The sequence below is a fragment of the Perna viridis genome, chromosome 9 (genome assembly GCF_037379345.1).
Source record: "Perna viridis isolate PV_CMFRI_1.1 ecotype Kerala chromosome 9, ASM3737934v1, whole genome shotgun sequence".
Lineage (NCBI taxonomy): Eukaryota > Metazoa > Mollusca > Bivalvia > Mytilida > Mytilidae > Perna > Perna viridis.
The window spans coordinates 20,293,632-20,317,184 of NC_142453.1; the positions used below are offsets into that span (position 1 = coordinate 20,293,632).

At 33.7% G+C, this 23,553-nt stretch overlaps 1 protein-coding gene, 1 long non-coding RNA gene and 1 pseudogene across 3 annotated transcripts; 2 read left to right on the forward strand and 1 right to left on the reverse strand.

Moving 5' to 3' along the window:
- The first annotated feature begins 51 nt into the window (after window positions 1–51).
- LOC148607251 (uncharacterized) lies at window positions 52–2,999 on the forward strand. Its single transcript, XR_015915242.1, has 2 exons — window positions 52–712; window positions 2,868–2,999. It is a non-coding gene; the product is annotated as an uncharacterized LOC148607251 (long non-coding RNA).
- Window positions 2,873–4,185, forward strand: LOC148607252 (uncharacterized; annotated as a pseudogene).
- Window positions 4,186–15,048: 10,863 nt separating this feature from the next.
- Window positions 15,049–23,059, reverse strand: LOC148607253 (uncharacterized). Of its 2 annotated transcripts, none has more exons than XM_088545826.1 (10): window positions 23,000–23,059; window positions 21,594–21,755; window positions 21,018–21,121; window positions 20,428–20,573; window positions 19,470–19,591; window positions 18,701–18,854; window positions 17,969–18,108; window positions 17,404–17,535; window positions 16,591–16,828; window positions 15,049–15,598 (listed from the first exon to the last, which is right to left on the reverse strand). In XM_088545826.1, the coding sequence occupies exons 2-10, from the start codon at window positions 21,703–21,705 to the stop codon at window positions 15,463–15,465; spliced, it is 1,284 nt and encodes a 427-aa protein (XP_088401952.1). In that variant the 5' UTR covers window positions 21,706–21,755; window positions 23,000–23,059; the 3' UTR covers window positions 15,049–15,462. The 2 variants fall into 2 exon arrangements, with proteins under 2 accessions (XP_088401952.1, XP_088401953.1); XM_088545827.1 differs by lacking the exon at window positions 23,000–23,059 and adding an exon at window positions 22,906–22,927.
- Between the last annotated feature and the right edge of the window lie 494 nt (window positions 23,060–23,553).

Sequence of the window (23,553 nt, forward strand, 5' to 3'; positions counted from 1 at the left end):
AGAAATATGTATTACTTAAAAACTTACATAATCACGGTCTATGTAGTTTTCTAAATGATTCATTTATTTCCAAACTGATACAGATACGCTTCATATATAGTGTTTTATTCAATATATAAAATTTAAAGAAAGGGCGGATCCAGGATTTCCGATATTGTGGGGGGAGGGGGTAATTAGAATTAAAGGTAGAGCGAGACGATTCAAGAAATTTGTGAAAAACCATGATTTAACGCAAATAAAAAGAGAAAAAAATCATGTTAGGGGCTGTACGCCCGGTATGCCTTTCTTTGGATCCGCGCACACTTATATATAAATAAGAAAACGCGGAGATTTCATTTCTAGAATGAAATGATAAAAATAAGAAGCATGGGTTAAAAAAGACATAATACAGACATAAAAGTAACGAAATGAATAGCCAAACCATGAACGTTTTATTTATTTATATGTTATGACTGATATTGACAATGTTAGTTTCTTTTTTTATAATTGAAGTACCACAATGGGTACTATTTCTTCGACAACCCGCAGCATTGAAGCTGACCAGAGGGATGTTAAAGAACTATTTGCAGCAGCAAAAATGGGAAATTGGTCAAAGATTTGGAGCATAATTGGGACACCCGAGCGTCCACAAAAATCTTACTTACTAAACCTAATTCCGGAGGACCGACGATGGGGCATCATACAACAGGCAGTTTACTGGAATAATCAGGCCGTAATTAGAACCCTTCTGAAGTTTCCTATCTGTAATAAAAGTCTGAAAGCTAAAGATGGTATTTCTGAGAGAGGCCATACATATAACTTAACTAGTACTTAACATGAGTAATAATAATTCTAAAGTCACATAATGCCCTACATGTAACACATTCCTCCCTTTCTGAAAACTAACAATTTTGATCAATAATGTCTAACCTAGTGTCCTATGGCAAAATCAATCTGTGATTAAAGGTAATTCCAAAATCTATAAATAAATATATATCTGACGAACATCAGTTTTCTGAAAATGTTAATCATACTGAATATAAAAGAATCGTTTTCATGAATCAAACGTAATAATTACTACGTTCGTCGATTGGGTAAGTGGTTAATTTTCTGACTAAATTTTCGTCGCTTTTAAAAATCACTACTTATGCAACTCTGTTTATTTTACTAGGATATGTGTCTTATCTTTAGAATGGTTATAAATAGAAAGTTGTTTGTATAAAAATCTTTATACTCATTGATTTCTGTCGTTTTTAACAGTTTCATTTTTTCCCGATCGGTTCAAAAGTTTTGTCGAGAAACATCCTGTCTTTTACAGATAAATTTTCGATTGGAGCAACATTTGTGTTTAAATCCAAATAAAAAATATGCTGGAACATATAGTTGTGAAATTAATAGTGAACACTTTTGTACAGATGCAAATTACAAACCCGTCATTTATAAAGGGATGTAAGAATTCAATCGGAAGTAATCGTTTATTTCCGCTTGGCTAAAAATTGAGTAGTTCTGATTCTTTGTGGTGAACATGCAATATTTCCAATTTCTAGAAATGAAAAGAGCATTGGAGATGACACATGTTTCAGTTATCTAAACACTGGAAAACGTAGTGAATATTAAGATACAACGGACGAAAAAGTTATTGAAAGTTACTGATACGTGTATTTATCGCATCGCATACTTAGTTTTTAATAAACCCTTTTTCATATTCCCGATTTTGACTTGTTTTTTTTTCATTTTTGACCAAGGGAAGTAACTTTCCAATCCGATAGATTGGTTTACTGTCTGATTGGAGCAATCGACAGCAGCAGCCTTCAAATTCAAATGTTTGATATTGTAGCTGCGGTTAGAATTGGTTACTTTGAATAATTAAGTTCAAACCATTTAACTACTTACCAAAGTGTAAATAGCTTCAATTCAAAGAAAAAAATGTTTACTTATCTTCCTTTCCCCCGATGAGACCGCCAACAGTTGGTGAGTAACGTTTCTTTGAAAAACTTGATAAAACGACTGCATTTTGTAAATGTGAAGAACTACTATTGGCGAACTACCTAACATGTACATGTAATAAATCGAAAGTAAAAAAGTCAATCTGACGTACTTTAAAGTTCCTGTTTTTCGGTAGCCAATGATTTGTGTACAAATTATTTTAGATACAGGAGTTGTTTCACTTTCAGAAAAGAGTTTAATTTTCTGTACACACGAATCATGTATGATTGGAAGTTCATTCAATATTAACTTCCTTGTTGAATTTGGCAATGTTCCTACATTATATCTACGTAAAATAAGAATAGATTTGAAAAAACAAATACATATGTTAAATATATATATATATATATATATGTAATAGTAGTGTATTTTTAAATTGACTTTTTGAAAATGATACCTTTAATCGAATGCATATTTAGAAATATGTATTACTTAAAAACTTACATAATTACGGTCTATGTAGTTTTCTAAATGAATCATTTATTTCCAAACTGATACAGATATGCTTCATATAAAGTGTTTTCTTCAATATATAACATTTAAAGAAAGGGCGGATCCAGGATTTCCGATATTGTGGGGGGAGGGGGTAATTAGAATTAAAGGTAGAGCGAGGCGATTCAAGAAATTTGTGAAAAACCATGATTTAACGCAAATAAAAAGAGAAAAAATCATGTTAGGGGCTGTACGCCTGGTATCCCTTTCTTTGGATCCGCGCACACATATATAAATAAGAAAACGCGGAGATTTCATTTCTAGAATGAAATGATAAAAATAAGAAGCATGGGTTAAAAAAGACATAATACAGACATAAAAGTAAAGAATTGAATAGCCAAACTATGAACTTTTTATTTATTTATATGTTATGACTGATATTAACAATGTTAGTTTCTTATTTTATATAGAAGTACAACAATGGGTACTATTTCTTCGACAACCCGTAGCATTGAAGCTGACCATAGGATATTAAAGAACTATTTGCAGCAGCAAAAATGGGAAATTGGTCAAAGATTTGGAGCATAATTGGGACACCCGAGCGTCCACAAAAATCTTACTTACTAAACCTAATTCCGGAAGACCGACGATGGGGCATCATACAACAGGCAGTTTACTGGAATAATCAGGCCGTAATTAGAACCCTTCTCAAGTTTCCTACCTGTGATAAAAGTCTGAAATCTAAAGATGGTATTTCTGATAGAGGCCATACTGGGGGAAATACGGCAGAAGAAATTGCAAAGTTGTTTGGTCATCTTGAAGTTTCCAAAATACTGTCAAATCATATGGTAGTAAGTAATGATGAGAACATTGACACCTTTTATCGTGGACCGAATGAAATTCAAAATGAAGAGTACGGTCTTTTTCGGCTTACATTGGCTGCGTACAAAAACACATTCCACCCACATGTTGTAAGTCAATCTAAATGTCTTCCCGATTTACTGAATGACATATTTAGGTACGTAAGCGCCGGAAACAACTGGATTGTGGTTCGCGACCGTGTGGCACAGTCTCTGTATCCGGCATGCAGGGTGGCAAGTGAGTGCATACAGGACTGTACTACGATGTTAGATTTCTATAAGATGGTAGTTAATGTGTATACTGATGAAACAACACATCTATACACTTACCTTAATACAGCACTGCGTCGTCAGTGTGATATCGGCTACAAACCTACCGGAAATGACTTGGCCCTTGGTCCATATATTCTTATGTTCCATTTGTTGTTGTTTTGTTGGAACAATCTTAAGCGAGAGAATCACACAACCTACCGAAAAATGAAAATCACGGCAACAGATTTAGCGAAATATCAAGTGGGAACAAAATTCACTTGGCTCTCTTTCGTGTCATCGTCGGTGCAGAAACAATGTGCTCAAATATTTCCGTCCTGTAAACCAAGCGGAGATATTGAAGTGGAATTTGTAATTGACAATAAAACCAATTCACAGTGGCAACCTCTAAATATTGAAGACTATGCATGTTACATGGAAAAAGAAAGAGTATACCCGGCGGGTGCTACTTTTGAAGTAGTGAGGCGTTTAAAGGAAAATGGCACACCCACTATCAGGTTAAAACTTGTTGGAGTCGACGACGACAAAATAACATTTGAGAGGATATAACTGTATATATATTATACTGGACTGGAACATATAGGGTTGTGATGTACTCTTTGTTTAAAATTTAGTAATTTTTCTCTAGAAATAAAATAGTAAAAAGTTATAAGATATATTATAATGTAATTTTTATTTCATGCCTTAATGCACCTTTCCACATTCACCTCTTATACAGGTAAAAGTATGTGTCTTATACAACTTATGAAAAACTGAGGGAAATTAATGTTCAAATAAAATAAAAACAAACTGTAATGTTACTGGACAATTTTGTTTAAGTAGTATATTCAGTATCTCCATGGTCGTTGGTATATGTCTGGTCGTTTAACAAAAATCGGTTTCTAACTTAACTATTGACCAAACTTTACGACAAACGTGATAACTTTTCATTCACAATTGTAAACTTTCCTTTCATCTGTGGCAACATCCCTTTAGCACCTGCGTATGGAGTGTTCATATCACAACTCATACGTTATGCCGAAACTACGCAGACTTTTTGTATCGCGCTAGACCTCTAACAAATAGACTTCTGGAACAGTGTTCTGTTGCTACAAGATTGAAGTCATCACTACAGAAGTTTTATGGTCGTTATCATGAACTCGTGGACCGTTATGGTGTATCCATTCGCACCATGAAAACTGATTATTTCAACGGATCATAGTTTTCCTTTCCTCGTTTGTCTACCCCGGACTTGACTTTTTATGAACAACTCGGCGGGAGACCGAGATGCTCATTTGCTTTTGTTACTTTGTATGTATGATTTTAGTTACTTTATATTCTTTGTTGTGTATGTCTATTTTCCATGTCTGGTCTTTGTCACTGGATTACATTCTTTTGATTACCGCTATAATCTTGGTTCCCTTGATTACTCTTGAGTTGTACAAATATGTGCATGTATGAGTAAAACAAGTTAAGAGTTTGTCTGATCAGTTAAAATTCACCACACTGATTCTTACACAAATTGAAAGTTTAATGAAAGCTTCTTTCTGGCACTGGACAGAAAACATTTCAAAACAATACAATGTATATCACTGTGCTCTACATTGTACTATCATTGCAAACATGGCAATGACTTTTGAAATGGTATTCAAAAACGGAATGATTTTTAAATATGATATACATGTTATGTTAAGGTATAACTGTCCGTGGGGTACCAATTTTCGTTGTTTTCGTTAGTTTGGTAAACCACGACATTTGGTTTTTAACCAAAAGAAAATGAACTTTTCCAATTCGTTTGTATGATAAAAGTGTCAAACCTACGAATTCAAGAATCTACGAGCTAATAACTTTTCCATAATCCACGAAAATTGTTACTTACGAATAAAAGTACTTTCAGAGGACCTGCTTAAGTTGGCATAGCACTTGCTTTTGTCCTACAAATTAATTTTAATTGAAGAGATATTTGCAATACATCAGTATATATATGCATAACCTATGCTGTTCAATACTAATTTATATGTTACTTCGACGTAGAAAAAATGCTTCAATGTACATTTTAAAACATTGCAACCATTCGACTTAACCATTTGATAGACGTGGCGAAAAAGATATCAGTTTAAATTTGATATCAATTGCATGAAGCCAAGTATTCTAATATACAGAAGTATTATGAAATTAGTTAAGTGTCGATGATACTATGTAGGTTTGCATAAAACTCCACGGACCAACTCTTTCAACAAATCAATCTCAGTATCATTTTCGGACAGGTACATAAATGTACATCGAGCTGCCTTTTACACAGGAAAAAATGCAACATACGTTAATTTTTTTATGTTTTGAAATATATGGAAACATATGTTTCAAATTTAAACTAATGGTTTTGTGTCTATAAAAACACATAGAAACATTTATTTTTCCTAAGATTACATGATAGAGATACCTTTTTAATATATTAGGCCAATGGAAGACTTGAATTTCCTACATGATTTATCTTACCTTGTTTTTCATCAATACATTTGTTTGTCATAAACATAAGTTTTAAAAATGTTTTTCAAGATGGTCCTAAACATATAAAAAACATAATTTGTTGTAAACAATATAAGTTATTATTAGTTGTTATCATGACAATATTTCTTAGCATACAATTATGTAAATTTACACACGGATGAAATTTCGTCCACGTGAACACATTTACTCGCGTGTGTAAATTATACGTATGGATATGTGCAAAGGTGTTTTGGTGAGCATCAAAATTGATTTACATATTAAATAGAAAACTCATATCCCCATTTTTGGAACAAATTAGTTATTTAAGTACATCTCTGTCTAAGAATCAAGCAAAATGTAAGTAAGGTGTTGTAGATCTTATAGCTTCATCCAATTTATGCCTCATGACTTCCATAAATGACCATAACACGTTTATTAAGTTTATATGTCTTTAGTTGAAAATGGCAGAAAAAAAATATCAAAAACTTTTTTTCCCTTTATAAGCAGAAAAAATATCAATGTCACAGATGCTTCAGGATAAATTTAAACAGCATTTTCGTTGTTTTCTAGATGCATCGAATATATTTGGGGCAAACAAGACCAAGTTAAGAAAAATGATGTCCCATTCATTGCTTGACGTTTTTTTATTACACAGAATGGTACTTTAAGTGCCACTAGAAAGGAAATTTGAGTGAATAAGAGGATGTGCTTAATACCAGACTGATAATGCCTCATTTATTCACTAGGAATTAAAAGTTTTTTTTCTAGATGCATCGAATATATTTGGAGCAAACAAGACCAAGTTAAGAAAAATGATGTCCCATTCATTGCTTGACGTTTTTTTATTACACAGAATGGTACTTTAAGTGCCACTAGAAAGGAAATTTGAGTGAATAAGAGGATGTGCTTAATACCAGACTGATAATGCCTCATTTATTCACTAGGAATTAAAAGTTTTTTATGATAAAACTTTCTTTATCGATGTGCTTTAGGCTTTCAATTTCGTTTTTTTTCAAACTAGAATCATTAATTTCAGATATTTTTACTGTTCTTTGCCATGCCCGATATTCTTTAAAGTATGGTAGTTTTCTAGACTACCGCAGAATATGGTTGTCCGAGCCGTATCGGGGACAAGACCGGATAACTCCTGTGAGCCGTGCCGGGCATCCATAGCCGTATCGAAGAGTGCATACATGTAGATAATTTAAGACATTTCCATCGCACTCTTTTGTTATGTGGTGACTTCGGGTGATTGGTGTTTTTCTATAACAATCATTTACAACCTTGTGTATTATTTTACAGATACTTAACAAATTCTTGTTCAGCTTGCAGTTCAAATAATTATTTTAAATACAGGTACAGTGTGTGTATCAACAATCCACGGTGGCTTTTAGATGTGCATTCTGTGTTATTGGTAATTAAAAATAAAATCATAAATCATAATGCACATGTTAATTATCTTTGATAGTTGTGGCTACATCCCTTCAGCACCTGCCTATGGACATTTCATATTACAACTTACGTTATTCCAGAGCTTGCCGTAAAACTATGCAGACTTTTTTGTACCGCGCTAGATTCTTACAATTAGGCTTCATGAACAGGGTTATGTTGCTTTCGATTGAAGTCATCACCACAGAAGTTTTATGGTCGTCATCATGAACTCGTTGATCGTAAAGGTGTATCCATCTGCATGAGAACCGATTTGTTCAACGTGTCATAGGTTTTCTTTCCTCTTTTATCTACCGAAGACTTGACTTTTTTAGCAGCTTGGTGGGTATTTCTAGAAAAGCAGAAGACGCTTACCATACCAGTGTACATGATCCATGCTCCCAGTTTTTGGCGGAGTCAGAGTTGCTAATTTACCTTTGTTGCTTTAATTGTTGATATTATTTTGATTATTTTATGTTCTTTGTTGTGTTTGTTCGTTTTCATGTCTTGTCTTTGTCAGTTTAAATATATTCTAATTCTGAGTAAACCGGAAGCCTGTCTAAGCATAACAAAACAGAAGATAAAATTTAAAATAAGAAAACGGGATTGAATATTTTAAGAAATAAATAAGCAGGATCTTTTATTGTCCATTTTTTTATTTATACATCTTACATTTATAAGTAAAAAAGACAGGAACGAAATTTCCTCACAATGAAAAGGCAAAATGGAATTTTTATCCTAATACTATCCCTAAAATCATAAGGTTGCTTCCTTATGCCACAAGAGGGTTAGGCACCAGCTATTCACATACATTTGCATTTTTTTCCAATAAAGAATGTAACAAAAATTGTTACTGAACATAACAAAACTCAAATGAACTCAACTTAAATATACATGCATACTGCTATATTTACTGTAAATGGTTCCTCCAGAATTTATAATGAATCATGTGCTGATATGAAGATGTTCCGTTGAAAATTACAATCTGGTTTAATCTTGGAAAAATTGAGAAATATAAAGTATCCGTACAAATTTACCTATATATATTTGTGCTTGTAATAAGCAGTAACCTAAGTAAGAAGGGAATTTAGTCAAAGCTTTAAAATTGATGATGCCACAAACAGTTCAGAATTATCTCAGGTTTAAGTAACTTTAAACTTTTGTGGCGCTGGTCCTGGACTGACTTACTAACATTTTCTTACCTATAAGAACTATGTTTCCATTGCTTAAGAATTGCAGAAGGAATACTGCATTAATTTAATACATTGAGACGAAATCATGAAAGAACAATTACATACACATACATATATCTGCACACTTTAAGCGGTCGCAATTTTTTCATATAACATTCATTTATGTTCCAAACTTTTTTCTATCATGTAGTGTGAACAACATACACAGACAATGTTTTACAATAGAGTCATAAGTAATTCAATAATGAAGTCGGACAACAAATGATCACTTTTTAGGAGATTAGTTACCGCTGTGTAGTAATATTTAGGCTATTGTGTAATCCTGTCTTGCTAATGAATAGTTTTGAATGTTTGAAATAATCTATTGCAATCGGAAAAAAAATAAATCGAAATATGAATTAGAACGTTACCCCAAATCACAACCCTCACTTAAAATTAAGTACACTGTGCGTTCATCAGCTCTAAATCTGTCAGAATATCAATGTAACCAAGATTTTCAATTTCAACATGCCTACAAGTCCATGAGAGAATATTGTTAGATTTACGCGAAAAACTGTTGCCGTTCCTGTTGCGAATAGTCTGCATGTTTGCTATGTAGTGGTATATCCGGGTGGAGGGTACATAGGGTTGAAAATCCCATTTTTGGACAAAACTTCTGTAAAGTTTGATAGAAAGCGCCTTCAGGTTTCTTACGCGGTAAACAACATAATTTATTAAATTATTTTTTCAAAAGAAAAATATAAAGTAAAAAACTGCATCAAATCTTTATTTTCACAGATTCTTTTCTCATAGAAAAAACACAAAGATAATGTATAAAAATGACATCAAACGAACCCACAATACACTCAAAATACTCTCGGAAATTCAATGGGTATTCATCGAAAAACACTTAGAAATCATTATTGATTTAGAAAATTTAAATGGTTCTTTTTTTAATATGTCAATGGTATGACAGAAACGTATTGTTTAATTAACAAAAAAATAAGGATGTTATCATTTGACATATACAGTCAATATTTTGACTTGTTAAATCAAAAATTAATATGAAATTTATTTTTAGAGATTGAACTTTATTCCCCTATTCTGAATAAAAATTGATATTTGTTTTTGTATTATTAAACAGTAAATGTTGTAAACGATTTTTTCATTTCTTAAATGAACATATTACTCCCTTACACGACTTAAGCTGATTTTGTCACTTTTAGGAGGTATACACCAGCTAAAACAATGAGAGCAATACCAGTTATTCCACCGATTACAACTGCTACTATTATGTCAGTACGTAAATCCTCCTCTGTAAAAAATGAATGAATTAAGAAATGAAAAGAAGAAAACAAATAACTTTACAAGATGTTAACATCGGTGAAGCGTATACATTACAATTCAAACATCAAAATGAAATTTAAATACTTTTCCTTTTCATCAAAAGATTACCAAATTACAGAAATATATTTAAATACCATTAAAGAAAACCATTTTTAATTCATGTAACCCTTAATTTTTAATGCCTGAATAGCAAGGAAAGAATACCAAATGCGAAAGTATATGATTGTAATTTCAAAACAATAGTTTTACTAGGTAAAGCAACACTAATCTTCAAAACATAGGTTTATTATTTATAAGAAATTGTTCCCGTCGAAAGCTGATTTCATTCTTTTTATATGCCTTTAAAGTCCCTGTCTTGTCTAAAGTATGAAGAATTAAAGTCCTAGTAAAGTACTTATATAAAACATGCGGACTTTCTTTTATCTACAGAATTGACTGGCACAGAAATGACATTTTCAATGTGGTAAAATGTACCATAGCATTCTTCTTTCTGTTCTGCTCCTATACTTCTTGTGGTGTGGCCAATGTCACACTTAATACAATTAAGCTTATTTTTCAGATGTTGATAGTATCCCCTTTCACACAGAACACACACTCTTCCGTCAAAATACGAACAAGGCTGACATTCTGAAGAAAAAGTTAAAAACAACTTCGTCACATAATTTAATGCTATTTAGAAAAAAGATTTTCAAACGTCTATTAAACTTTGCAGACCATATTGGATTATTAGATCAAATACATAAAGTGCTGCTTTCAGCAGAAATTTAATAACATCAATTGCCGATTTGGCGACTTCTAGTGCAGGTCAGGGTGTTAAAAGAATAGGCCTGCAGCAGCGCTAAGCTTGTCGTAAAAAGCGACTAATAATGCTCAGAAACCTAGCCGGGGCTAGGCGCTCTGCCCACAGAGCAACTGGGATGTGTGCCCCAGGTGGTGGAATGAGGCACCCCTGGCGTGTTACATGCTGGGGTTGTCAGGCTATAATACGGAAAACCTGACCGCAAACCATAGTGGTGCACCGTGTTGGGAAAAATGCCCCGTTCTTCGCACTTTAAAGAACCCTGTTGTGGTATTCGATAGGAGTAGGAACTTTTGCGCTCCGCCACAGGAGGCTAAATTGCCCGACCTTACCCATCCCTCCCTTTTTCTAGTGTCAATCAAAATTTGTCGACCCTATTGTCCTTGTGTCCCATCCTTTTTTTATTTCATCATTTCATATTCATTTTATCATCCCTTTTATGTTCATTGTCTAACTATAGCTGAGATATTGCTCCTCGGACGTTTAACCCCAACAATCAATCAATCAATCAATCTAATGCTAATTCGGCGGTATCCAGGCCGAACTTGGCTACTTCGAGAACTCCATCTGCAACAATGAGTACTAGCCGTGTTGTGTTAACAAAGTATTGTGAGACTGTTACTGCTGCTTGTGCAATTTCAAACCGGACCATAAAGATTCGAACTACCTATTTCGCAGCTTCTAACGCATCGTATGCTTTTCCTCGTAAGATACGACATGCTGCGTTTGCTAATTGACACGGAATATCAGGAATTCTTAACGAACAACTTGACCAGCTAAACCAGGGATATTTAATCCAACCACCGCACCATCTAAACCTCACTCCGGGAATGCAAATCCCCGAACACGACCTGATCCTGCATACATTATCTACTTTTCTTTGTGTATCCTGTAGTCGTTTTAAGGCGTCATTCAAAGGATATTTTGCTTTTTCCAAGTGGGTTTGGCAACATTTAACGATATAATCGCCCAGTCAAAGGCAGAGTTAGCGCTACGTAACTTGTCCTGGGCAATGGAGAGATAGCTTCTATCCGATACTAGTCCATTTGTAACAGATTTCAACACACCTTTTGCCATTTCTAAACTTTTGTTAGCAGCGTTTGCAATCTCCTTTGACAAAGAACGGAGCCCATCCAGATAACTTCCACTGAAATTGTTTTCTTCCTCTTTTACTAAAAAATCACCTTTAACTCCATATTCCAACGCATACCAGCCTTTTCCAAGTGAGGCCTCAAAATTGATTCGTGCAAAAAACAAGCCCCAAATATTGCTTTCTATTTGAAACATCATCATACTAGGTGTAATTAATATATCACTTGATACTTTTATTCCCAAGACTGCTACTTGTGCTTTGAAGTGAACCACAAAGTTGTATTCATACAGGAGATGAGGCCATGCTCAGTAAAGAGGATGATCGTGCTTTCATAAAAAAGCCGCAATGATTTCTGTCCTTGAAGAATGTTGTATACTTTTTGAAACTTGCTGCACTGGTCCACCCTATCAAGTGAATATACTAATTCTACGTCTGCCTGTCCAAAACTAAGTCCTATTAGATTAATGTCTACCGAAAAGTTAATCCCGAATCCTTTATCTTGCATTTAAATGTTTAGTAGTTCATCTTGGATTGTCCTGATCATATCGGGTATCTTTCGGCTAATATCTTTAGCCTTAGTTTGTAAGTACTCTTTCATTTCATGTACCAACGTATGAATGTCAAACTCTATATTATATGATAGTTTATTTACGATATTTATCACAGTACCCTTAAATGTTTGCCATAGTAATTTTGTCACTTTTGCTATACGGAAGTCTCTCTGTGCAAGAAAGTCATCAGTTGTATTCAAAAATGATAGTACATTCTAAGTTCAGTTAGTAATTGTATCACGGATTCTTCTACGTGTTCTCTAATTCTGTCCATGAAACTTGTAATAATAGTATAAAAATCATTAACAATCTGTTTCAAGTCTAAAATATCCTTTAATACATCAAATGGTCTTTCTTGTAGCTGTCCTCCGCTTGAATTGGTTGCATGGATTGCGGAAATTTTAATGTTTGTATTAAATACCCAATCTTTTATACGCGGCAAATTCTTAAAGGGATTCAAGTTCATGTTAAAAGACGCATACAATCCCTCGGGATTCGCTCCGTTACCACACCAGACACCTTTGATGAGCCTGAATCGTAGGAATGCTTAAATGTTTGGTAATCTATATGCTTTGTCATGTTCGGAAGATCTAGGGTTGGACACATCGGTTAAGCCATGTTAAAAAGTTTTTAGTGTTATTTACGGCCTATCCCTTAGCAGGTGGAATGCAAGCTGTAGTAGAGTGACAAAATTTCAGCTTAAATACTAACAAAACTAGCTAGGCGTGCCGTTGCAGAATAAAGGCTTGGTTTATTTTATTGATCAAATATTATTTTTCTGAAAGGCATACTGAAATAAATCAGTTGCTCATTTGCTTTTGTTACTTTGTATTTATGATTTTAGTTATTTTATGTTCTTCGTATGTCTGTTGTCCATGTCTAATCTTTGTCCCTGGATTACATTCTTTTGATTACCGCTATAACCTTGGTTCCCTTGATCACTCCTCCCTAATACCAATACAGTAATAACCAATATATCAATATATCTATTCATCTATCTTCACATAGATTTTGAAGATAAAATCCATTAAATGTTATTTAGACAGCTTTTTAGGCCTCAGAAGTGATAAGCACAAGACATACGTTTTTTGCAACTCAAAGGCTCCGTCTATTAGAAAATATGAAGAATCTTGTCCTATTCGAGTAGAATCAAATCACGAAAACTCGATCATTATTTTTTACCACGGGCTGGTTAATTGTGTCGTTATTTAACCCCTCGATACACATCGGGGTTCAACAATACGAAATAATTGGCTAGCTCGTTGTAAAATAGTGATAAAATTGAGCTTCCGTGATTTATTTCTTAATTAATAAAAGAGAAAATAAAATATGGTGATGTATTTAATAAAAAAAAATACGTTCCTATCAAGAACAGTAGGCTATGTCGTTCACTAATATACGTAATTGAAAATAAAAAAGAAACGGTTCTTAGAAAATACAAATGTAACTTTGCTGTTTCCAAGAATCTAATAACTCATACGCAAATGATTGATCGTAACCATTCTTATTACAATTAAAACATATTCGAACAACTAACGATTTTATTGATTATCAATAACAATGCAAAAAAACTTGTTTTCCAATTCGGAGTTGATTTTTTTTAAATGTAGCGAAAAAATGGCAATCAAGTGCTCATGCGCACTGCATTAATCGTATATACCTTCGTAAACACACGTACATGTACTTGTATTTCACTTGTATTTGAAAGTAAGCCTATAGTCTACAATGTAACAATGTCACAAGTAAAACAGTGGACAACTAAGTGTTTTTTTTTAATACTAATGTGGAATTTTCTCAAATATGTAGAAAATTTAGATTTTTGGTAGAAAAAAAAACGCTTTATAAATCAAATATGAACTTCAATATATAACAACGGAGTGTTAAAGAACACTTCTAGTCTTGGAGCCACCTGATACTTAAAATATTTTAAATTTACATGATCATTCATTTCAACCAAGGATTTAAAAAAATAATGAAGTGACTAGGATTACTCCTAGAAGGAACTATAACAAAAACGGTACATGGAAGACAAACATACGAATTTAACTCCAATGACTTCTTATCTAATCCTTAACTTTTCAGTATGCCAGAGCTTGCCTTAACAACATTGACTTCTTGTAGCGTACCTGACTTATCACAATTAGGCTTCAGGAACAAGGTTATTTAGCTACAATGTTATTTTAGTCGTCATCATGAACTCGTGGATCGTTATGTTGTATCCATCTGCATGCACCTTCAGAACCAATTTGTTCACCGTGTCATAGTTTTCCATTTCTCTTTCGTCTACCCTGGAAGTGACATTTTATGAACGACTTAGTGGGTGTTTTAGAAAAACAGAAGTCGCTTACCCTACCGGTGCACTTGGTCCATCCTCCTAGGTTTAAGTGGATTCCGGGGTTGCTCATATACTTTTGTTTCTTTGTAGGTGTTAAAAAATCGTTTTGATTGTTTAACAGAAAGAAAACAAAACACAAAAAATAAAACCATACAAACAAAAGCAAATCAAGACAAAAACACACTGGAAGTTTTTTTGGGTCATATACATGTACCTTTAGAACTGAGCGCGGAATATAAGACGGTGAAGAATAGCTTAAGAAATTCATCGTTTGTTTGATATGTTCATTGTCGTCAATGGCCTTACCCCCATTTACTAAACACTACAAAATTTCTTTAAAATGGATCAACAATTTTTATTGAGTAAAGTAAATTAGACACATGCAGTAACATAGTAAAAAGCAAGCAATTGGACGGACGGCGATCACTATCTTTAAGGATGTTTCACATCCACTGTACTTCGTATCTCTCTTCACAAGTTTTTTTTTTCAGAAGACAAATTTTCTTGACATTGTCAAATCAAATTTCAGTATGTATTAGGACAATATCAAGTAGACAAACTACTAAAAATAACTATCATGAAGACCATAATATTGCTCTGTTATCGTAAAGTACTTGTCATTTACAATGTAATTAGATTTCATCAGTTTACGCCAGTGATCGAAACTTGATATAGAGTATAAGAAAATCTTTTAAATAATATCAAGCAAATGGTTAAGCAAAAAATATTCCTATCATCGAAACTTTACGCTGATTTCATGCTACGGATCTCGTTTTCAAGCACTTGAGTGACCCGGATGGCTTCACAGGCTTTCGGTCCCCCTATTTTGTTCAAAGCTACTAGTGCTGCCTCTCTTACGTTAGAGATAATATCATTCCTCCTGAAAATATAGCAACAAAACGGATTATTAATTAACTACAGAATTACGCTCATCGCACATTTTCATTCTATATTACATGTAAGCGTCAGTATCTGTAAGAATCAGGCAGTGGGTTAAACATGGTAGTATGAAAAACCCACCATTTTGAGTTTAATTTGACTATTTTCACCATCGGAATCAAAGAAAACAGACAAGATTTTCCATATCATGCTGCACCATTGGGTCACAACTTCACTGAAACACACTGGAAATGAACATTTCAAGGGCAGTTAACTCTGTCAGAAACCTCATTTTATAACATTTCTAAACATTTCTGAGCAAAGCCAGTGATGCAGAAATCAAATAATAGTCTTTTCAAATAGAGAAAGCATCTTTGAGTGATAAATTTATTGTCAGATCGGTAGGGTTTTGACATGCATGTTTCTGATTTTTCCCATTTTGCCTGTTTCTTATATGCACTTATACTTAAGTGTATTCAATATATGAGCAATGTAATAAAACTAGTTTCTCGATGTTAAAATGAGTTTTCCCTTGAGAATGCTTCCAGTGCCGTCCAATCTATGGTTGATTGAGATGACATATGAATTATTTATATTAAGGCAAATAAAAAATAATATTGCAACTTTTAACAAAGGCTGCACAATGAATATAGAAAAAGAAAGTGGAAACGGGAAATGTGTCGCTAATAAAGTTGACAACCATATCAAACGATGAAAGACAGCCAATTGCAGATTATGGGCCTAACATGAACGGTCATTCTAAACACCCCCATTAGTTTTTCACAAGCCCCTACATAAATGAGATATGTTTTAATCTCTCACAAAATAGTCCTAAACTATCTAAAGTACAGTTCATTGCCAGATTCAGAACAGTTATAGGACATTTCAAGAGCCAGCCCTTCAGACAGTTCTAAAAGAGCCGGATTTAAATCTGTTCTCGGACAGGTGGTTGTTCTGTAAAACATTGCACCGATTGTCCACTAAAAAGCTTACCAAAGATTAACTAGTTCTTCAATGGCGTCCTCAACTCCTAGATGTCCAAGGGCAAGACACGCTGCTTCCCGCACAATCCTGTCCTTCGCTCTCAGACATTTCCGTAGAGCCACAATCGTTTCTATGTCTTGAGCATTAGTTCTAGCAAGGGAGATAACCGCCACTGCAGCTACATTGACATCTTTGTCAGTAAGTAGATCCCTCAAAGCACCAATGACAGTTAAACTTTTGAATTTACCTGAATACATATAAAGTACTTTAAAGTCTTTAAGGAGGCAGACCTAAGGTAAGGGACACAACTCTTACAAATCATTAGGACGTTTGTATTCACCATTTCACATCAATCTCATGTAAGCGTCAAACTAAATTGGACTGATTTCATTTAGCTTCAAAGGAAAGCTTGAAAGGCTTTGGTGAAATCGAATACAATACAAATATATCTCCGACTTTAAGAATTATGGCTCTTACCTACATTAGTAGTACATTAATCAATTAGTACATGTAAAAATTATGACCTAAATACGTTCTTTGATATAAAATAGACACTCCAAGAGACTCAACGAAACTTTAAAACAAGGTTAAACCCAATTTACTAAATAAATGTTAATGCATGGAAGGACCCGGTTTTATAAACAATCTCAAATTGAGGATTTTCTTCCATTACTTCGTCAACTTAGAAAGTACACCCCATTGGATCGCTTGAAATTTTAGAATTTTAAAAAGTTTGTTAGTACGAAACTGGACGCAGCTTCTATTAACCTTTGTGTTAAACATCAAACGTTCATCAGATAAGACAAGGGGTCCAATTCCTACCCAAATTTTCAATAGCATCCACCCGGACACTTGAGTCCATATTGAAGACGTCTCTCATTGCGTAACTTTCCCTAGCCTGCTCTTGTATCCGCGACCAGATAGGTAACACCTTGTCGTCAAGGGTACAGAACTCTGGAAAATATAAAGGGACTGCCTAAGAATATATTTTAAATGGATACAGAAATATTGTGGTAGGTAGGTACATAAAGTGTTGTCAGGTCTCGATTTTGTGAGAGAAAAAAACAGGTTTTTTATTTTAATATTCAATTTTTAAAATAAGACTGCAGAACAAATTTATAAGGAACGCTGATAATAAATTTGAAAATATTACTTCCTCAAATTATGATATGGTGTTCTTCCAGGAAAATATTGACAAAAGTTATGTTTTTACTTTACTGGTCTTACCGCGAAAATAGCAAAGAAAAACTGTCGCCACAATTTCAGGCTTTACTGCATATGCATGCATTCAGTTGTTTCGATCTTTTATATATTTTATTATTCTACGGAGATTTCAAAAAATAGAAAAGAAAAAAGTACAAATCTAGGTTAATATTGTTTTTTGTACCAACAAAATTAGAGAAATGCACGAGTTCATCTTGCACCATCAATTCCCTGTGTAATATAGCCATCAACCATTCGGTATCTTCTTCGCCAAACGTCTGCTCAAAATCCTGTTTGAAATCTTCCAAAAGCTTGGCTTTTAGTCTAAAAAAGTTGGCAATGAATGACTATTTAAATGATGAAACATTGGTATCTTTTTGTGGTAGACAAAAGAGACAAAGTAATTCCCCAAAAAAAACATTTACCAGTACGATATAATGAAAATGTACATTTGTTCCCAAACTATGAGGAAAGAAGCGATACAGATATATATCTACAAAAATAAGCAACGCTGTTTTGTTTGCATGTTCAATTCATTGTAAATTTACAAGCGCGTTAACTTTTATATTTACAGGGTTAAAGGGACAAGTCCCAGAGGTTGGATCCTTCTCTTTCTAGGAAATTGTGCTGTGCAATATTTTGGCAAAAATGGGCTGCTGATAGCCTGAACCCCCTTTCACAAATCTTCATACAATGTTAAAAAAAAAAATCCTTTAATATCGTCTGAAGTTATCATATGGAATCAGTCGGGGACAGACAGACGAACAAGCAAATTTTCAGAAGATATCACATAATACCTCGCCATTTCGTGAGGCGGGTACGAAGAGCAGTTTGGATTTAATTGTTCCATTGGGAGACATAAACGTCAATACTAAAGTAGTATTTGTATAAGGAAACCCTGAGGATATTAAGTTACCTTTCCCAGGTTAACTTAGCAACAGCACCAAATGTATTAGACCAGTAAGCTTTTCCATCTTGAAGATGTATTCTCGAAGCTTTAATTCTTGAACGTGATTTAGCAGATCTGAGGTAACGTTTTTTTTCCTCTGACTTTTTCTTTGTTTCTTCATCTGAAAAATTAATTATGACCATCCTTTCTTGGCTGTAAGCATGCGCATGTCTACCAGTGGGCTACACCGTGCCTCCTTCAATAATTCTTAAATTACATTTCTCTAGCTGTTTTTTTACCGTTTTTCCATTTCCAAATTTAGAAATAAGGGACTTTTTTGCATTGGCGTCTCAATATTGGATCGAGTGTATGGCTTAATCCCAGATGTTACAATGAGTAACGGTCAGGGAAAGGTTGGGTGGGTCAGGGTATCGGAACATTTATGTTTTTGGAAAGTTTGTTAACTTATAAATAAATAATTATGCATTAATAGCCCGGATGCTCTTCTTCAAAATTTCTTGATGCGCACCTATTAGTAAAAAAAATTGAACTAGAAATAGAAATATAACTGAGTGATAAAACACAATTTCATAATACAGTCCAGTCAGGAGACGCCACCCTTTAAAAGATAATAAAATAATTCATTATATTTTTATCATAATTATTATCATTATTTTTATTATTAAAACTTCAGAATGTTTGTAATTATATGTATTTCGATCGTTTATATCTTAAGCAATTAAACTTGTTTAAGCTATAGAGTACCGCAAGTCATATTGTATTTACATTATGCTACCTTTATTTGAAGCATGAACATCCTCTAGCATGTGTTTTACTCGGTCAACTAAGGTTGGTAGGTCATCCTCTAAAATCTCGCGATCCAGAAAGGACCACTCGAATCCTGCTAATTGCAATCGCCTGCAAGAAAATAAAATTAATTAGTTTTACTTGTATCTTTTGAAAAGCGTTAAATAATAAAAGACATATAAAACAGTCTACAGTAGTCTTCGAAGTGGTTTAAGTTTTACCAAAGACAGATGACCTTAACAGACAGAGATATACATACACATTAACTTATGCACTGTATCAAGGGAATATGCAGGAAAGGCACAAAGCACTCACTGTTACGCTCCAGTGATTGTTTTTCATTTCAACCATTTATTTTTTTTCGAAAAATGAGCCTCGCACGTGATATATCATAATGTTTTGCATTACTAAAAGATTTTGGTATGGAACGAATTGTTATTTTGCAGATGCCGTGTATTTTACATGTATGTAAAAAGGTGATGGTACAAGGGGTTGGCATCCCTCCTTTTATTTGAAAATTTATCATTTTCATGTGTAAAAATAACACAAAATTGAAAATAAGGTCCTAGCATGAAAAGACAGGGTGCAAACTGGGCTTCCTTAGAAAAGGGAGGATGCTAGTTGCTTTTCAAATTGTCCGGATTCACCCCTGCTTGTCGGATAAAGAGGCTGTCGAAGGTAAGTGTTGAAGACTTTTTGGTAATGGTTGTAAGTATTTGCTTTTTTTTTTAAAGATATTTGTTCGCATTTGTTCTGTTTCACCATACATGTCCCCTTTTTCTATAGTACCGATTTGGGAATCAAGTGCCAGTTTTACTAAGGTGTATGGTCTTACCTGTTCATCTGTGAATAGTAGAAAAAGCAACTACGTCTGCGATTTACCATTTTTGGTATTTGTAGATTAACTTTAGAAAAAAACATTGAAATGACTTAAATGTATGACTTACATGCCATTGTCCATTTCTTTCGTTACATCACTTTCGTCATCAATGGTGACCGGAAGTATAGCCTTCTTCGAGACGTAGGCAAGCGCAAGTTGATCCTGGCATAACTTTGACTTTACTGAGTCTACACTAATTAGGAATAGGAAAACCTGTTAAATAAATTTGTTAAAGTAAACAAAACATAATTGTGTATACACTATTATATTATAATTAATGTAGTAATATAATTTCGATACACATGTAGTTGTGAATAAGGTTTGTCATCTCTGCTAGAAATATTGGACTTCCGCTATGCCTCAGTCCAATATGGCTAGCCTCGGACCAATAACTAAGCCAATATGGAAAACCTTACGCAATAATTCTATAACATTGAACTCATCACTCTGTATTAAACCAAGAAATCACATTATGAAACTTACATGTACATACTAAATTATAGCAACACTAACTGGTCTGTTCCAAACCAAATCTTAATTTTCCCGTTGAATTTAAAATATGACTAGTTGAGAAAATCATAGGCATAGAAAATAATTGACTGCATTATTAATTTAGCTGTATACATAAATCGTTCTTCTTAAATAGTAGTATAATACCTTAGCATCCACAACTGCTTGGCCAACCTTACTAAGGACATTGGCAGTTCCTCCTAGCTCATATGTTTCTACCCAAACGGCAATCCCAGATTCTTTCAATTTGTCTGTAGAAAAGAAATTTTTGCTACTACTGAATATATACAAATTGTCGCACTGCAACTTTAAACATGTACAATATAGCTGTCGGTATGGAAGGTGTGGTAGCCCGTACAAATATATTCCGTACATGTGTGTGGGGCGTGCCGGCCATACAAAATAATCAAGTTTTACACAGCACCAATACTGACCCTTTTAGAATGCAGTGTAGCAGTCTTGCCGCTCCGGATCGCCACACAATTACACATTCGGATACTTTTCTCTGGTGTATGTAAAATATGTAATTTGTGTTTCGATGAACTTTTCATCAAATTATTCCTCAGACAGAAGAGAAAAGCTATTAGGTATTTGCAAGTCAGTCACTCAATATGTGAATGATAATGCATTTCGAACGTTCACATTGTACGTACAGATGGAACTTGCCAAACAAGGAATATTGTACTCCACGCAACATAATAATATTATCCTCTCTATATTAACCTCTGATTTTAATAACATAATTCTTATCTTCAGGATCATAGCTAATGATGACGTCATTGCCTGTGGGTACAGTGGTTATAACGGCAAGTTTAGCTTTCACACGGTCATCCATGATTATTCTTTATCACCAAACTACTGTTATGTTTTTCATTCTTGCGAAATCTGTAACAAACGCAGGTTTCAGGTCGCGTAATCACATGTGTTTGCCAAATTTTACAATTACAAATAAACCCAATGTATTTCATGTAACTTTAGTTCAGTATTAAAGTTTACAATAAAAAGTCATGCCTAGCTTTAACAAAAATTATCCATAGCCTGAAATATTTATGCCTGGTCTGGACTAAAATATGCATGTGTACCCTAAAGTAAATAGACCAAGCCTTAGTTAAGTCGAAGCATAAATGTTTGAGGTTAGGCATAATTTAAAGCTGGATTAACTTTTTTAGACACTAAACGGGCATTTTACTAAACTTATTATATCATCGAGATGTTATGCTAATGTGATAAGGTCCTAAAATATTTATATATTTTAGCCATTATATGGCACTGATGATGAACAATACCATTTAAAAGAATGAATTTTTTTTACGTTCTCCCCTTACTTGAAAAACACAAAGTTTAAATTGCAAATTGGCACTAAGTGCTAATATAAGCTCTATGTTACCAATACTATGGACGACCCAAATAACATTGCATTTTTTTTTGGTTTTTTATGTGCAAAGATATAAAAACATTCAGAAATCAATATAGTCCAATCAATAATGAAGACATATTTTTATCTGGCATACGAGTATTCTCAACACAAGAAAATTTAATGAATAATTTTCACGTTATTTTTAGGGAAGCTTGGAGTTAAGCCCCATTTTCCTTTTTTTAATTTCTGGATCCGCCACTGGTAGCCGATAGCACTGGAGTACATCATGGAATTTTATCTTGAGTGTTTGCTGTTTGAAATGTTCATGAGTTTCATCTTAATTTCTTTCAAAGATATTGATTTATAGATCAATTTGAATAAATACTAGTCTATACCCGAAGCAAGTGGAATGTTTATTGAAGCTTTATAACGTTTACTACATTATCTGTAATGTTTTTAAGGGTTTTAACTCGCAATGGCTTGATAAAACTAAAAGAATTGCATCTAATTATCATTCTGAGTTCCACAGACTTATTCGCCTGAAACATAGATATAAAGGCGCGATTTGGCATACTTGAAATAGCATTTTAACTGCTCATTCGTAAAATCAATAAAGCCATCGTAATACAAGCTTGGAGTTAATTGTGTCAAACATGAACGAATATTAGATTTCTTTACCATCGATTATTATGTTAAATCACATGAAATTAAAAAAGTAGTACACAAAAGAAGATATCAAACGTAACTACAGAAAAGGGAAACGAAAACAAACCTGTCAGAAATAAACCGGATGTTTACACCGGCGTGTTTATATACCCGACCTTGGCAATAGTTTAAATGTCGCGACGATCGATATTAACCGGTTCACTGAAGTGTGATGTTTATTAACTATATGAACTTTTTAATTTAAAGAAAATCAAAGCCTTCGTTAGCGTTTTTTTTTTATCGCAAGAGGACAAATTATTGAACAAAAAATCCATGTGCATGCTACTCTAGCGCAAATGTTACAGTAATATTGAAGAAGACGAAACTTACATTGTAATTAGGGGTTTTTGCAATATATAGAGTTTCGACAGCAATATTCACACGTAGTATCATATCTAACGCTTTTTTTTCTTTAGCACATGCACTGTTTGCAAATCCGTGCGCCATATTATGACAATTTATTCTTAACGGTAAATCAGTCAATTACAAAAGTAAAACATATTTTTTTCTTGCTCATTAACATTTCGCTACTGTTTTCTACGCTAGAAGTATTGCTTATAAATATGCATAAATTTTAAATGATCTACTTCAAGCACAAATTGTTCAGATACGATTCCGTGT

Bases quoted from the DNA above. Each gene is read 5' to 3' on its own strand.
- LOC148607253 (XM_088545826.1), bottom strand. From the start codon at position 21,705: ATGGATGACCGTGTGAAAGCTAAACTTGCCGTTATAACCACTGTACCC. The intron at 19,592-20,427 runs GTAAGTCATACA...ATTTTCTTGCAG, and splicing joins AAAGAAATGGACAATGGCAT to GCGATTGCAATTAGCAGGAT. The intron at 18,109-18,700 runs GTAACTTAATAT...CAACTTTTTTAG, and splicing joins GCTAAGTTAACCTGGGAAAG to ACTAAAAGCCAAGCTTTTGG.